The 18,497-nt window shown below is 32.4% G+C and overlaps 1 protein-coding gene across 4 annotated transcripts in view; it reads right to left on the bottom strand.

The window, feature by feature from the left end:
- The window catches only part of LOC118191507 (uncharacterized), a 114,495-nt gene that overhangs the window by 44,756 nt on the left and 51,242 nt on the right, over positions 1 to 18,497 (bottom strand). For all 4 annotated transcript variants that reach the window (XM_035362314.2, XM_035362313.2, XM_035362315.2 and 1 more), the window contains 3 exons: positions 17,197 to 17,272; positions 16,954 to 17,060; positions 6,718 to 6,883 (listed from right to left, as the gene is read on the bottom strand). In XM_035362314.2, coding sequence (XP_035218205.1) covers positions 6,718 to 6,883; positions 16,954 to 17,060; positions 17,197 to 17,272 — 349 coding nt within the window. The remainder of the gene's footprint in view (positions 1 to 6,717; positions 6,884 to 16,953; positions 17,061 to 17,196; positions 17,273 to 18,497) is intronic.

An 18,497-nucleotide genomic window follows, 5' to 3' on the forward strand; every position in this document is an offset into this window, starting at 1 on the left:
CAGGATTCCTATCTAATGCCATGCAATGGTTTAACCCTTTCAAGGGTGCAAAGCTAAAATACTATTTTCTGTAATTAAGTACATCATAAACTTAATGTCTCAACAATCTTAAACATTATTTGCCAGTAAATAATTTTTCGGATCAGGGGTCTTTTGTTTAGGGAGTAGCTAGAGGTTATAGCCATGGCGCACTTAACACACTTAGCTTAAGTGTTGGGACAAAATTAATTCAACTTATTATGACAATTTTTATGAGAAATTAATATTTATGAAAATAACAATTTTAATTATAATTAAATACAAAATGTAAAAATATAAAGTAATAATAATAAAGTAATAACTATTAAATAATTGTACAATATCATTGTTGTACTTATTGAAAGATTTTTAAGAAAAAGTTTAAAATATAATTAATAATAATTTAAAGCAAAAAATATAGTATGTGGTATAAATTTCATTAACTATATAGTATGAAATTTTTCGAAACAAGTAGGACCACTTGATTGGAGGTAAAACTTCCACATGATTTGAACACATCCTAACACAGTTGTTATCTTTCCAAACAAGGCCAAATATTTAATTTATTTCATCATATATATAATTAAAAGCCCTACAAAATTCTTTCTTCATTTTTTTGTTTGTTTTTATAGGGCACTTATTCCTCCTGTTATACCTCACTGTTTCTGTTGCAGGTATACTTCTTTTAAATTTTCCAACAAATCAAAACATGTGAAAAAAATTATCGAAATAACAGCAGTGTTCTGGTATGTGTATGGTTGCTAACTTATTCAACAGTACTGATATGCCCAAAGCACACATACCTTTTCTGAATTACTACTTTCTGACATTCATATATTTCAGCATTGCAGCAATATCCAGTCAGGGTCTAGGATTTTTTGCCGTCGCCATTTCACCGTGGCCGTTTCGCCATGGGGACGTTTCACCGTTGGGCCAATTCACCATCAAGGCATATTTTTCTTTACATGACTGTATCATATCTTGCTGTATTATACTCGTATTAAATTTATTTAGTTTAATAATTGTGTTTACCTTTTATATATGTAATAAAAGCTGCTTGTAATAAATATAGTTCTTAACAAATATGAGATATAAAGAAATTGCATATAGTTGTTTAAAAATATAAGATAGAAAGAAACTACACATAGTTAGTTAAAAAATTATGTAAATATCAAAGAGAACTGAGTCTAAAATCCTTTCGTATAACAGAAGTTATATTATGGATTTCAAAATTATGCAGATACAATTTGAAAATACTCAAAATTTCTTGAAACTTTAATTGGTAGTTGAGAGCAATCACTCATGCAAGCAGAAAATTCACATTTTTATGAAATCTGAATTGAAAACAGAATTATTTTGGAATCTTGTCAGCACATTACTCTCTTAAAATTAATCTGTCATGTGTAACAATGTATTTGCATAAAATTGTATACAAAAACATTGTCTATATTATTCAAAAGCTTTTAATACGAGGAAATTGCTGAACTGTATATGTTAAACTATATGGTTCTTTAAATGACAAAAATTTAGAAAGTTGTTTTATGCGATTGTAAGTACTTGCAAGAAATTGCAAAAGGTTTTTTTTCTTTTAAAATTTAAGACAGCCAGAGGTATACAAAATTATAAACTAAACAAATATAAGCATATAAAGAAAATCACCTCTTAAATATACAATTGGTAAACAGAATTATTAAACTAAATCAACTTAATATAATACATCAAGATACAATACAATCATGTAAAGAAAACTGTATTGACGGCAAAAAAGGCCATGGCGAATAGTCCCAATCCCATCAAGCCACACTACAACCCACTACCCATTGCTAGAAACCAAAGCGAATGGGCTTGTCTCTAATTAACTGCTTAAGAAACTGATGACAATAATAACACAACGCACCATTTATTAATCAATACTCAGATGATCAAAACTCAAAAATACTCCAAACTGCATAATTGTTTTATTCAGTTCATCCAAAATTGGTTGTATTTTGAATAATCTTTCTTTGTTCCCATTTATTATTGGTATACTTGTATTGTCACCAAAATATTTGTATTGTTGGTTTCTCTTTATTTCAATAAAATGATTGTCTTACATTTTCATACAATTCCCATATTAATGTCTTTTTCTGACCAATACATCTGCTTGAGGTAAAAAGTGATATCCAGTTAAAAGTAACAATCCCAAAAAATTTTTGAAACAGTCAGTAGACAGAAATGGTGATGATTATTTTGAGATGCGTAAAATACACTCTGCTGTACAATATAGTTTACTAGATCATCTGTGAAAAACATTTAAGAAATTTCTACTGGTGTTTTACCTGCTGCTCTTTCTATCATGTTTATTTTACATTGGTTGCATTCTCCTTTCTCAGGACTAGGCACACTGCATGATGCACCCTTTCTATTCCACTTCAATATGGGTTTTTCTTTCTTAGATATATTTCCTTTGGGACTGTAATAACCTCTTCATTATACTTCCGTGAATTTCTAAGAAACCTGGAACACCATTTGGAATGGTATCTTCCAGTACATTGTCATCTATATCTTCCAAATCGGAAAAGTTATCAGCTATATCTGGTGGTAATTCAACTATGTCAATAGACAGTCAAGGTCTTCATTATCTGCCAAATCATTGTCCCAATATTCTTGAAGTTCTCTTAGTATTCAAAACTTGTTTTACCTCATGATTATTCAAACTGAGCAAATTAAAAATATTTATAGGAATTCAAATTATACTAGCAAAGTCATTTATGAAAATCCAACCAGGTTGCTCTCATGTAATTCAAAGATCCCTAGATGACAGCACTTCTCAGCACAGAGTTCATGACCATCTCTCCTAAAAATTGTTAAAATTCTTTTGCTCAATGGACCAAAAGGCATGCTACCAGAATATTTAGGAACGTGTGTTTCCAAATCACCTGCTGAAAACACCTTGTCACAAAAGATAACTAGAATGAAAACAGAACTCCTATTTGGGATGTAAAAAGTAAATCTTCATTTTACATAGAACAGTAGTTAGCCGCAAATGAGGATCACTGTATTTTGCAGGTAGTCAATAAAAAATTTACTCAATTTTGATACTATGTTATTCAGAACACATATGCACTTAATCTCTATAAGAAAAAATATTTCATTTTAATATCAGTTACCAGATATTCACTAAGCATATAGGCAGATGTGAAAAAGTAATTTACAAGCACTTTTGAAAGAAATGTTATTTACATATATATATATATATATATATATTGTTTAACTCAAACTAAAAATTTTAATTATATACATTATGTTTAGTATGATAAAGCAGATCACTTTAAAAATAAACAAAAATCAGAAACTAGGAGTGGAGAAACATTAAAAAAATTACCTATCCCCGGGACCACGGCAAGGAATGAGTTAAGCTGAAATAATCTATAAGTTTTCCAACACTTTTGGTAGGGCAGGAGTGTCATTAAAATCATTGGGAAATTCAGGAATAACTTTCAGTAGAAGATTTAAATTATAGACCATTAATTTCAACTGTTCTGATTCAACTGCTTGATTCAACTGATGCAAGATGTCAGCATTTTTAAAAACTAAACCAAACCATTAATTCATATTTGTAGAAGAGAAAATACTTTTGAAGTAGGAGCTATAAAATTTCGGTAATCTTATAATTAACTGAAAAAGAAAACTGGATGAAAAAGGTTTACTATGATAATTCTTGATGGAGGAATGTAATCTACAAGGAAGGGCAAAAACTGAGTTTTAACAATAACAAAAGGAGAGAAATGTATAGTAGTAACAACTGTAAAAACATTTTTCCACTAGCAGATGACTATGAAAAAAAGAGATGAAACACATAAAAAAGTAAGACATAGAAGACCATAGTGACAGTAACTGAGATATGAAGAAAAAGAAGAGAATGGGACTTCTGATAAAATGTTGAGCTGAAACTGAAATTTAGTGCATTGATTGCAGCATCCAAAAATCATTTTTAGACATCCCCTTACTTTAGATATTTTCATACGATTCTCAAAATATCTTTGCCTTCTCCTTTATTTTAAACAGATTCATAACCTGAAGACACTAAGTATTTTCATTACAATCTCCTCTACTTTAGGTACTTTCATATTAGGTCATGCACTGTTAAATCATAGCAAACAATAAATGGTTATTTTGAATATTTTAATATTAAGACAGTACTCTAGGGAGAAGGAATTCTCAGACCTAGGCTTACAAGCCCTTGAACAGTTATCATGCCCCAAGCCCTAGAGGCAACCCAAGGAGGCATAACCCCCCAGTCAACCCACAGGGGGACAATTTTGGATGCATACAGGCTGGGAAAAAGAACAAGTTAATGGTGGATGGCAAGCATCCACCAACAAAATGACCATAGATATGTCCCCAGTGTTGATCAATGGGAGCCAAACCCCCAAGGACAAACCTTAAAAACCAAACCACATAACAGCCCCACAAGCAAGGGGCAGACAAGGCAGTACCAGTACAGTTTCTGCCAAGTGTGAACCTACCACTGAATAAATTATAGTTCTATTCGCTGTGAAGACTGATTATTTACCCCAGAAGTCAAGTCTGTCTAGGTTCTAGCCAGAATGCCATGAGTTGATCCCTAGTCTACCATGGGGGATGAATATTGAGACAGCCATTTCTGAGTAATAAAGAGAATTTATTGCAAATAATTACAGTTCCGATGCTTCCAGAAAGCCAACCTTATGTAAATATGGCTTCGAAAAATAGTGAGTCTGAACTTAAGAAACGTAGCTCATTTTTAAAAATTCAGCAGAGAAAATTGTACTTTAACTTCGTGTATCATATTGGTAATCTATGACATTTCTCAAGTATCTTATCTATGTGTTCTTGAGCTATTTACAGTTATTTATTTTGCTCTGTTTGCTATTTACTGCAATAGATAGTCAATTTCTCCCTGCTCCTTTGATGTAGTTTCTAAAAAAATCTCCATGAACCCATAGCCCACAACAATATGCATAATGAATATTACTAGGTATAAGCATATTTTCAACAGAGAACTGCAGGAATGAGATAACTGGAAAAGAATTAACAAATTCTGTCAAAATTTCTAACACATGTAAATTGTATCAATAAGTTTTTGCAGTAACAATCAAGCCATATGCACTTTGAAGAAATATATTTTAATAAACAGACTGAAAATTTTCTGACTCTAAAAAGTGTAAGTCAAAATCAATAATTCAAAATTAAAAAACAATTTTTGGTACTAAATATTAATTAAAACAATATCTGGATAATTTTTTATTGTCTACAAGTAAATAATTTTAATTAAAATTCATTTTGCTTAACTTTTGCATTGCACTTAACAAAATTTAATTTTTTGACTGAAAATAAAACTAGTCATTTTGACTGATTTGGTAGAAACAAGTATACACTGAAGAGGCAAAACATTATGATCACTTACTCAATAACGCATTGTGCGACCTTTGGCCTGAAAAACAGCTGCAAATCGCCTTGGCATGCATGCCAAAAAATCTTGGTAGATGACAGGAGACAGGTTGTACCAAACGTTCGCAAATTCGAGATATTCCGACATGGTGGTGTTTCACCTTTGAGCTGCCACTCCATGATATCCCAAATGTACTCTATCAGGTTAACAGCTGGCAAGTTAGGTGGCCAGGATATTAAATGGAATTCATCCTTATGCTCCTTGAACCACTCCAGCAAAATTCGAGCGTGAGATGACGCATTGTCCTGCTGGAAGATTTCATTTCTAGATGGGAAGAGAGACGCTATGTAAGGGTGGAACTGCTCTGCAATTATGTTCCAACAGTCTGCAGCTTTCACAATCTGTTCTACCACAACTAAAGCTCCCACAGCCACCAATGAGAATGTTCTCCAAAGCATAATACTGCCACCAGCAGCCCGTGTATGATTTTCTATACGAGGGAGCAAATGTTTGCCTGTAAGATGGCATACCCTGACATGGCCATCAATGTGATGAATGCGAAATCGTGATTCATCTAACAGCGTAACTGTCACTTATCCATGGTCCAGTCTCGATAATCCCAAGCCCTCTGTAGGCATAGCTGGCAATGATACTTGAACAACAACTTGACGACTGTGACATCTGCTGTGTAGTCCCATATCTAACAGCGTCTGTTGAACTGTGTGTTCCAAAACACTTACACTTGGACATGCATTGTATTGGGCTGTCAGCTAAGCCCCTGTCTGGAGACGATTTTGTTGTACCAAGTGGGACAATCTCCCAGACCCTTTTCCTTTGATGGAACATGGACATCCAGCACCTTAGCATCTACAGCTGGTTTCACCATCATTTATCCTCTTTGCATAAACACTAACAATGACAGATTGTGGACAACCTACCAGTCGTGCAGTTTTAGAAGATACTTGTTCCGAGTCTACGAGCCATTATAATCAGCCCTATATCAAATTGGCTTAGATCAGCAGCCTTTCCCATCGCTCACAAAAGTGCAAGAATGTTTCTTTACCTTCTCCAGCAACAGTTAAATACCATTCCCACTTAATCACATGCCTTCGATGTCATCCAGACAAGTTAATTGAAAAATGTGGGGATGGTGATAATATTTTGGCTCATCAGCGTATTTCAACTGTTATTTGTTCTAGTGTTGACTGCCAATAGTTACATTATGAATATAATAATTACACTTATCAGATTCTAAGATATCTAAAACATAAAACAATCAAAATTACCAGTCATTCCACTTTTGTCTGCATGATTTATATTTGCATTACTTGCAGCCATAACTTTAACAGCCTCATCTGCCTGTGTAGCAGCAGCCCAGATGAAGGCAGTTCTTCCTTCCAGATCTTCTTCATCATCAATATAAATTCTTGACAAAAACATCTCAACTATCTTCTGTAAGATATATTTTTAGGTGTAATATAGTTCAGTAAAGTAAAGCACATTTCTCACACTTTCAAAACCTTAGAAGAAAGCTAATTAATATTTTTTGCATTAAAATATACTGGAAGATTGAAAATCAACCAACTGCTGATATCCAGGTTGCCTCTTGGGATATCAATGGTTAAAATGCAGATGGTTTTGTCACTTCATGACATCTGAAAATCACTGCCATGTTTCTTCATGCAGTATGGAGGCAAACTACTATAGTCTATTGATTATCACTTTTATAAATACCACTAAATAGATATATCACTCACTGTATGCTAAACTTATACCTTTAACTGAATGTTATTTTAATTGATAAAGACTGCCATAATTAGAATTTTGGTCATATTCCAGTATTCCATTCATGATGCAGCAAGCCAAATGGGCATGAAAATACTTTAGGCATCAGTCTTACTGGAAACTTAGCAAAGCATAATGAACTCATGTTTTGATTTAACGACATTTTGACAAAGAAGAGATGAAATTTAAAATTTAGTAACTATTAAATGATAAAGAATATGCCATTCAAATTTCTTCAGGAAAAGAAATTAACCATAATGAAAGATTGCTCAAGTAACCATGATTATATTTTCAAGCAGGAATACATCTTGAATTTATGGTTAGGGTTACTATCACTAATTCAGGCTACATTTCATTCTAACATTAATATTTGGCAATGACTGTTGTCCCTTCATCAAAAATGGCCAATTGTTATTTTTCATTACAACTAGATCTAAAAAAAATATAAATTAAGGGGTTTTATCAGAAAGCAAGCACTAAATTACTTCATGATTTTTCTGTAAGGAACAGAGGAGGAGAACAAATTTAGAAAAACTTAATCATGTGAGTGATACGGAAATAACTACATATTCAGTTTCTTCCATCTGTGCAATCTGAGAGGAGAGAGAGACTCAAATTACAACATTTTAAATTAAACTACTCACAGTACATCTGAAAATGTAAAAAATAATTCTTCATGTGCTTTTCATCTTTACTTTCTTTTTCTATGAAATTATATTTAACGTATGTTCCTCCAAGTCAAGAAGCAAGTTTTGCTTCTCAGTGCTTCTCTAAATTCCAAAAATTTTGTCATCCCTAAATTCTGCCGCCCGGTGTAGCCATATGAGCTCTGGCACAGATTCTGAGTTTATGTGAATAACAAATCAATTATTCTTAATTCAAATAGCACTACATGTAATCTTTTGGCCAATGAGTAGCATTAACAAAATCTATTTTTAGCATATGGAGAGAAATTGTTAACTTTTTACTCGTCAACATTTCTTAGCACATTTAACTAAAATCTGTACACATCTCCAGGCGTAATGTCAACATAAAAGGTTACCATACTCTTTGTTATTCAATTACTAATATAAAAAAATTGTTTGGTTATCGCTGCATGAGTCATTACTGAAGTTGACATGTATTTATAAATATATTTATGTTGGCATGTGATGAAAGCAAATACAATAAATAATAATTTGCCATGTTGGCATCAGGGATATAAAACATTAGTAGGTATAAAATCAACGATGTTTAATGCCGAAGTGAAATTAAGAATCGAGACTCTTCACATTGTATTATGGAGGGGGGGAAATCAAATGTGCATGCATAAAGCATACAAAACAAATTCCTTTAAAAAAAATTGGTGGCTCTGAGGTCTGTATTTTAGATCGTTCCAGATATTGGACGTCCAGATCTCAGAATTTGTACTTTATATCAATAATGTTAATTATGCTACACACAAATACTTAATTCCACATAAAACAATTACCACACTAAAGTTTTAATCAATTCCAAAACATAATGCCCTATTTCAGAAGAAAATCTGATATAAATTTACTTGAAGCAGTTTGATAAGAGCCAAGTATGGATATGTTTTATCATACTTATTAAGTGCCTCCTATATTGTTCCTAAAAACTACTGATCTTTTTTGGGGGGAACATTTTCTTCCTGTTATCATGTTCTCTAACCTTTATTTCTTTAGATGGTTAAAAGGTAGTTGAAGGTTTAAAAGAAAAGATTACATTAGCATTCCATTCATTGATGACACAGCATATGTCATCTGAAAGCCTTCAGCAGATAAAAATGCAGAGGAATTTATTGGTGAATTTTCTATGCTAATGGCAGAAGTAAATCTCAACCCAAAAATGATTTTTAATACGGACAAGACTGTTTTTTTTTTTTTTTTTTTTTTTTTTTTTTTTTTTTTTTTTTGGCGATGAGATGAGTGACAAACGAAGACAGTGTAACATCAGGGGTGAAAGAAGCTAAAAAAAATTAATATTTTAGTATGGAGCAATGGAGCTGGAACTTACAAATGTAAACCAATGGTAGTGGGTAAACGCACCAATCCCAGAGTTCTGAAAGAAGTAAAATTCTCACCAGTGATTTGCAAGAATAATAAAAATTCCTCGTTCACGAAACAACTTATGACCATATGCTTCATGGAACATTGCATTAAAAGAAGCTAGCTAGAACTGCAGCAGTTTTACTATTATCACAACAGCTTTTCACATCCGGATGCAACCTTTTTAAACTGTGATAATGTCTTAACCCCCTTTTTTTTGCCTCCATATACTACATCATTGATAAACCAGTGGACCAGAGCATAATACACAGTATTAAATTCCACTACAAATCTGAAAATCTGCAAATATGAGCTTTTGAAAAAAATTCTATCATGAGACCATTCTGTTTCACTTTATAATTATAAAAAACAATTACCATCAAAGACTGTATCTATTTGTTAGCAGAATTATGAAATTCTGTTTTCAAAACAGAATTAGCAAATAGCTCGTGCAATATATGGCCATCTTCTCTTTTATTGAAACTGAGAGTGATGACAGTGAATTTTCTGGTTTCAGGATCAGTGCAGCAAAGGATAAAGCAACAGAATTGTTTCTGTATTTGAAAGAAAACACATGAGGAGGCTATGCAAGATATTGTTGAATGGATGATGTATCTTGATGAACTAACACTGGCATATCAGATGACTGATGATGAAATTATTGGCTCTGTTCTGAATTCGACTCAGGAAGAAAACGATTTCGATACTGACACAGATAGTGAATTTAATAGGAGTGAGATAATAACTTTTAATGAAGGTTTGGAACATCGCCAAAAATACCTAAAATTTTTAGAACAAAATAGCATGTGACACAGCAAGAGATTATGACTCTAATTAATAATTTACAAAAAAATCTTATGCTGGAGCCCCCTAAAGTTTTAAAACAAACTTCTATCAGAAAAATATTTGAAACCCATAAAAAAATTTTATATTTTATGCTTTACGTCTCTAATTTTCATATGTCTTTATTGTACATGTCCTTAATGCCCTTATTTATTTTGCATTTTTTGTCTAAATATTATAATTTAACTTTTCTGTCCTGAAATTTGCAAATTCCTAAAATCTGCACAACCTCTGGTCCCAAGCATTGCAAATTTAGGGTCTTCTACTGTATTACCATCTCAGATTGCTATCCTCTACCATTTCTTACTGACTACTGTTCTATTCTGCATGGAAAGAATGTTTTTCATCCATAGACTTAGCTGATCAACAAATTTCAGTGCACAAGAAACTCATATTCCAAAAACGGAAATTATAACTCCATTTGGCTTGTCTGAATTTTCTTTTATTTGGTTTATACAATATGGCACAGACATTTCATTGATTCACAAATATGGTGTTATCAGATTAGATTTTGCGTTCTGCTATTTAGACAACATACTGATTGCTTCTGATGAAAAGTCACACCGTGATCACTTATACATAGTTTTTCAAAGGCTAAATGACTACAGTTCATGTGTCAATACTGCAAAAAAGTATTTTTGGTATTTCTAAAATTAAAAAATTTGGTTATGAAATTTCAACAGAAGGAATTCGCCCTCTTTGAACTAAAGTTGATGCCATACAAAGTGTACCACCAACCTGCACAAGTTCTTAGGAATGATTAACATTTATCACAGTTTAATTTTGATTGCACAAAATTTAAACAGCCTCTAACCTCATTACTTGGTAGAAATATCAAAAACAGCAAAATACTTCTAAATATGGGTCAAAAATTCTCTAACATATTCAGAAACCTTAAACATGCTCTTTCTCATGATAGTATACTTGCCCGTCTCTCAAATAATGCTACTGTACTTTCTCACATATGATGCTTTGGATCATACATCAAATTGAACATAGAGATGTGTGTCCATTAAGTTTCTTCTCACATTCCATAGCTGATACACAAAAACACAATTAATATGACTGGGAACTTTTGTTCATCTACACTGTAATAAAGAATTTAAGTTAAGTATTCAGAGGAAGATCTTTCATAACTTACATGGACCATAAACCTATCAATTTTGCTTTTCCCAAATAAACAAGACAACTGAGTTATTTTGCTCAATTTTCAATGAATATTCCATATGTCATGGGAGAAAAAACTGTAGCTGATGTTCTTTCCAGAACTAACACCATTGTCTCCAGCTGCTTATCGAATTTCGAGATGAAGATTTAACAATATTGAAACTCAAGGCTGAAAATGGTTCAAATTCTCATTCCTGCCACTGTAAAATCCATTCATTGTAATATTTCCACCAACAGTAGCTGCCCATACATTCCCTCAAATTTTTATTGACAGATATTTCCATCTGTTCCTACCCTATCACATCCAGGGATTAGAAGCACCATAAAACTAATCACACAAAGATTCATTAGGCTAAATATCAATAAACACTATCAATTATGATGCCAGCCATGTCTGGAATGCCAATGATCTAAAATTCAAAGACATACGTAATCAGCTTTAATGAACTTTAAAGTTCCATCCAAATGTTGAAAACATTTGGATGGTTCAGTTCCATCCAAATGTCCACACTGATATTGTTGGACCCTTATCTACTTGCCAATGTTTCAGTTATTTGCTAATGATGATTGATTGTTTTCCAAGATAGGTTGAAGTACTTCCTATAACAGATGAAATGGCAGAAACAGTTGCAAAATGCATGATTTCAACCTGGATATGTCATTTCAGGATGCCTCAATGTATTACTTCTGAAGAAGGAAAACAGTCTGAAAGTTAACTTTGAGCAAATATTTTGCCTTTCATACCTCCAGGACTACCGCATACCATCCCGAATTTCATGGATTAATGTAGCGGCAGCACAGAACTATAAAAGTTACCTTGAAGTGCCATTTACAGCAAAACAAACTTGAGTAGACAATTTAACATTTGTTCTTGGATCTGTACTTCTGTGAAAGAAGATATAGGATACTCTTTAGCCAAGCTCCTTTGTAGAAGTCCCCTCCATTTACCTGGAGAGACCATTACCAAGATTCCAATTGCCACACATTCAGATTTGGTTCAACCTTTTTGTGATGACTATGCATGGGAACAAAACTGTCTTTTTTCAAAGCATTTTTCAAACTGCTTGTATGTCCACTTCATCTTTACAACCAGTTTATTTTGGTCCTTATGTTATCAAACACCGAGCACCAAAATCCTTCGACATAGAAATTGATAGAACTGTCAAAAGAATATCAAGTAATAGCCTAAAACCATGTTTTATTCTGAATGACAACACAAATCAGTCAGTGGAAGCTTCCATGTCCAAGAATGATGAAAGTTTAGCCTCCCCAGTGCAAACCTCTGAAGGGAATCTTCCCTACAAATGATCTATATGCTACTACATGCAGTGTAACAACTGTCAGGTTCCTGCTTCATTTAAAAGATTGTCACCTAATCATTTTTACTGGTGTTGAATATCAACATTCAAAGTTAGCATAATCCAATAATATAAAAATATTAATTCACAGAACTGTAGTAATTTACAACTGTAGTAAAAACAAGATACATATATAGAACAGCTTAATTCATTTTAACTTATATTTTTTTAAATACATCTCAAAACTAATTGCTAGATTCTAAAAATTAAACATTATAATTCAGACTCATAATAAATACAGAAAACTATTCTTAATAACTAGAATGGGAGTGCGTAGAGCCTCCTAGATTGTTTCTAAAACCCCTGTACTAATCTCTTGTGAAGTGCCATCTCCATTATTTTTCAATCTCTTGTAAAGTGCCATCTCCATTATTTTTCAAGATTCGTACACATTTCTACACATGGAAATTAAGTACATTTAAGGACCTTTCAGGATCATTAAGGAAAAAATTCAGGACCTATAAGGAAATGAAAACTGAAAAATTCAATTAAAGATATTAACTATGCTTGAACTTTGCTTTCGTAATGCCATCCAAAGAATAAAACAAATCCTTAAGTGTAGGATGCATTATTATTAAATATAATTTGATAAATATAATTATAAAACAAATTCCAGAATAAAATCAACATTGTAAAATTTATCACGTAGCATTAATTATTTTATTCTTATAATAGAAGGACAAACTTTAAAGATTAGTGACATTTTATTTACTTTTACTAATAGTTAGCTCCATGGTGATTTTTTTCTTTTATATCTCAGTGCTCAGTCTAGAGGTTTAGTAAATAGCAAGCAGATTTGATGTCAAACAGCATTAATTAAAATGAAAAGTAAAATCATAATCAGCATGATTCATAACAGAAAACTGGCTGTTGCCATTGCTACTGCTTGCCTAGAAAGAGACCTGCTGATCAGAACAGACCTGAATACCTGATGTTGGCATGATTGGCAAGTTTTGGAAGTTAGTTATGCTCTGTCTGTCTGACACAGGTAGTATTGTAGCTTCGTGTAGAGTTTCTGGAGATGTAATCCAGTTAATATACTTTAAGGTTACAATAAGCCACTAAAGCACCAGAGATGAAAAGTTGTTTTGCATTATTTTAAGGTTCACTGGCTGTAAAGAATATGTTTTATATTAATTTTTACATTTTTATTTTGTATCTTGTGACCACAGTAAGGATTAATGAAAGGCAATAACTCACTATGGCATGCATAGATAACTTTTGGTGAGCAATTAGTTACAAATAATTAAATTATATAGTTAGATACTCTTGGTCATTATAGATTCACAGGGCCATTATTAATATTTTATATATTTTTTTAATATTTATTAAAAAGGCTCTATTAAAATCACAGTCTAAAACTATTTTACAGTTTAAAACACATCATCTATGACATAGTTTTCTTAACCAATGTCCCACTAGTTTCTCCTAGCTTGTTAGTCTTGAAAATACACCTATGACACCTTTTATGGTAAAAGTCCAACAAACCCCTGACAGATATGAAGCAAATTATCGCTATGTCTTAAAGTAACTACATAGTCAGATAAAGGTTTATACAAACCCATTTATTTAAACAGAACTTAGAATATTAATGAATATTCTTAGACTAACAAAATCAACTACACCTCGTGGTGATGTAACTAAACAGGAACAGTCAAATTCAAATTAAAAGTGTGGACTAGAAACCAAAGGCTACACAATTTAATTTTAATCTGAGCTGGCTCAGTAATTCGATCATTGTAACAAACTCAAATGTCAGCAGCACTAACGCAAAACTGAATAATTACAAATTATCAAAGTTGGCAGGAACTAATGCAGCATCCAAGCAGAGGCCAGAAATATGTTCTGCACAAACCAAAAAATCAGTTTAAATCCACCAAAGCATCAGTTTAAATACTATCTAACAGACTTGCATTCTGGTGAGGAAACAGAAAAAAGTTATAGTAAAAGTTGAAATAATAAACAACTGGTTAATTTACATAATAATAACTGTATATATCTCTGAAGCATTGTTTTCTTTTTCTTTATGTATTCAGTTTCTTTCCTCAATAAGTTTCCACCTCATTTTAGAATTTTTGGATTTAATCAAAGACTTCTGTTATTCTAAAAAAATGCATGTATTTAGAATGTACAGAAGCTGCTAATTTTATTTCTTTAGCAATACGAACACAGAGAATAAATGTGAAATGATACATGGTTAGAGCCAGTGGGGCAGAATTTAGTAACATACCAAGTAACAATATCTAGAAATGGCAAAACTTTTAGAATTTAGGGCAGGCACTGGGAGAAGAATTTAGAGAGGCACTAGGTAGCAGAATTTAGGACCCATCTGGTGGGAAAATGCCTAGCACCAGCCTTGTGCATGATGATGCAACTGAGACATACAAGATGAATCTTTTAAATTTCCGGTTTTCAATTTCTTTATTAATCAACAAATTTCCTTTTTATAAGATGCCTATCCATATGATAACATTCAGAAGCATTTTTGATATTTTCCATGCTGGTCTTTAGTGAAAAGAAAGAAAAGAAAGGGAAAATGAACATGTTAAGAAAGACTTCTAAGATCAGAAATTAAACATTCAATTTTTTTTCACTGTTCATCCCCAAAATTCTCCAATAAGTAAGAAATTCATTACAAATCCTGTAAAATAAATCCATTATGTGCTAATTTCATAAAGACATTTTTCTGGAATCTTCTAGAATCATAGGACTACCAATCATACGAAAAATGACCCCTACTAATTCCGTAACAGCAAAAAAGCCAGAAGTATTGGGGGGGGGGGGGAATTCAGTGAAAAAGTGCAAAATGAGTTTTATAGAGAAAACTGATGTATTCTGAAACAATTGCATGGCGGGGAAAACTTTTACCATGAAAAAATAAAATAAATAAATAAAAAAGACTTTAAAATAATTACATGTCATTTAATTTTGCTAAGAATTGTTTCATAAATTGTGTTTTATAGCATTTATTACCTTGTTTATTTTTCAGATTGAAAATATTTTAATAACAAGTCCCCAAAATGAAAAGTAATGTCACTTTATGACAGGAAAAAAATAAAAATCTTTTATTTTAATGTTATTTCTCAAATATAACTAATATATTACCATTATTTTAATGAAATTTAATAATATTACAATGTTTTAAAAAAATTGTAGAAAAACTCACAAATTTCTGAATTAAAAATTTTGTACAAAAACTGATCTTCAAATTGCCAAAATACTGATATTTTGCCATATTAGGAGCCATTTATTAAATTTTATAATTTAATTGGCTTGAAATGAAAAATTCACATTTCCAAAAGGGAAAAAACTGTTTAAGAGCTCTTTAAAAGAAAAAAAGAAATTATTCCGAAACCCTTCTTGCCTAGAAACTCAAATACTGCATTGTTTTCATCAGAAATAGGAGAAAATTCAACTGACAACCTATGAAACACATATTTGTCAGTAAATCCCCAGAAACATTCCCCCAGTAAGCTAACTGACACTCAGAATGGCAGTCATAAAAATAAACAGAAATTTCAGATGATTAAAATTATGGACCTTCAGCCAATTTGGCCAAAATTAAGTACTTCTAAGGATCAAAAACTGATTCCAAAATCTTCTAAGGACTTTTATTCCTCTGAGCACCATGACTACTTTTATCCAATCGTGATTTTTTTATTACTTGAAATATATTAGCTTATAATTTAAGAAACTTTGCTTTCTTACTTTCTTTAATAATAAATGCCATCTTAAAAATGTAAGTTTATGAAAACAGAGACTAAAATAAGTAAATATACAAATTTAGTTAATAGAGGCCATTTAAATATAGGTCTTCATGACGGATCCAAAAACTGCACCACTTAGAGGGTTAAGGACTCTTAAGGACCGTATGAACCCTGTTTTTATTCCTGTTATCAAGTTCCCGAATCCTTATTTATTTAAAGTATCTAAAGGCAGTTGAAGGTTAAAAGAATATTTTAGCATTCCCTTCTCCCTCACAATCAACTTTAACATGACACATTTGATGTTACATTACATGATACAACACTACTACATTAATCATGATCATACAGGTTTTACTGACAAAGGATTTGTGCCTACAATACCATTTACCATACACAATGTGGAAAAACGTATAAATTACTATTATAGTAATTTATACGTTTTTACTATTATAGTATTTTATAAGATATAATTTTACTTCTGAAAGAGAAAGCTTGTTCTCAGTTACTAACATAACACAGATTACAGAGACATAAATAAAATAGCATTTAAACCAGTTATTATTCTTATTATTTAAATACATTCTTAAAAGTCCATTAATACTTATTCAACTTACTGCATTATTTTTATATGCTGCGTAATGCAAAGGAGTTGCTCCACTACCATCAGCACTTAAATGACTTGCTCCTTTGTTCAGAAGTACGGATACTTTTTCTACTAACCCTGTTACAATAATTATAATTAATATATCAAAAATGAAATAATTATAATCAGTACTCACACTCAAAAGAAATATTTACAACTTTAAGTCCTTAGCCATGCAAAATGATTTAAATTTTCTTTAAGAAATAAATATTACCTTTCTTAGCAGCCCAGTGCAGTGGAGTACAAAAAGCATTGTCCAAAATATCAATATTACAGTCCTCTCTAGAAGCCTGTCAAAATTATATAACTATTAAATTACTTCATTGCAAACACACACACACATGCACAAAAAGAGAGAGTGAATAAGTACTTTAATTAGAGGCTTCTATGCACAGAAAATTATTAGAAGCTTACATGTTGAATTTCACTCATAAAAACATATTAACCTGCAACGTTTTAAGTTTCATTCATTTATGAGGTGCTACTTTTCTTTTGTATTTATTTTGCTGTATCATTTACACTTTGCAGCAGAAAATCTACACCACGAAATTGCACTGGAATATAATGATATGTGACATGCAAGTATGCTAAATCTGGCTATGCAGTTTGTTAAACATGCATAGTCACTAAATAAATGTGCACACTGAAAATGAGCAAGCCAACAGATACGAATGGTTGCATAACCACTATTTATGTAAATTTGGATGAATTTATGTAGAAGCACTGCTTGCTGAAGCTAAGGAGAATGCTTCATAGACTCATGCAATAAGGTCACAAGCAAAGAAGCAAATTCTGAAGAGCACAAATCTCCACCTACAAGAAGTAGAGTAATCATACTGCCAAGCTCAACAGTCTGCACAATGAAATAGTTACACCATGTTGCAACCATTGACTCTAACATGTCATCCATAAATGGAGGAAGTGCAATGGCAGGCCATGAAAGACAACTCAATGCAAAGACCTAACCACTGGCATACTGCCACAACACTGACTGTTATACTTCCACCATCCTGCAGAACCTACCCACATTTTCGAAATGTTTGGTGCCACAGAGAACCATTGGTCGATGACTGATGGAGGGCAGACAGCACTTCCAGCACCCCTTATGATGCCTACCATTAATCCTGGCTAAATTTGGCAATAATGTTTGATATCGTATTGCAACTGTGCCCAATGGACTGAAGTCATTACTTTCAGCAATGAATTCCCATTCTCGCTTCCTTGGGTGACTGCTGCGTTCATGCATGAGAGGTCATGTCAATGCTGCTCACCCCATGTTGCTGCCGAGTGGCATATTTCCATCATATCTGTCATTACTGCATCTTAGCCATCCTAACCAGCCAACAGTGTCACAGACAACCTACAGCCTGTCATAGTACCCATGTTGTTGGGTCTGCTGCAGGCTATTTTTTTTTTTTCAATATGATAATGCTCATCCACATGATTATAAGCTTTGTCCACATGGTCATCCCAATTGCTCACTCCCTTTCCCACTGAACAGGTCTAGGACATCAT

This window comes from Stegodyphus dumicola, chromosome X2, assembly GCF_044657685.1.
Source record: "Stegodyphus dumicola isolate Sdum_Otavi_A_Nest chromosome X2, ASM4465768v1".
Lineage (NCBI taxonomy): Eukaryota > Metazoa > Arthropoda > Arachnida > Araneae > Eresidae > Stegodyphus > Stegodyphus dumicola.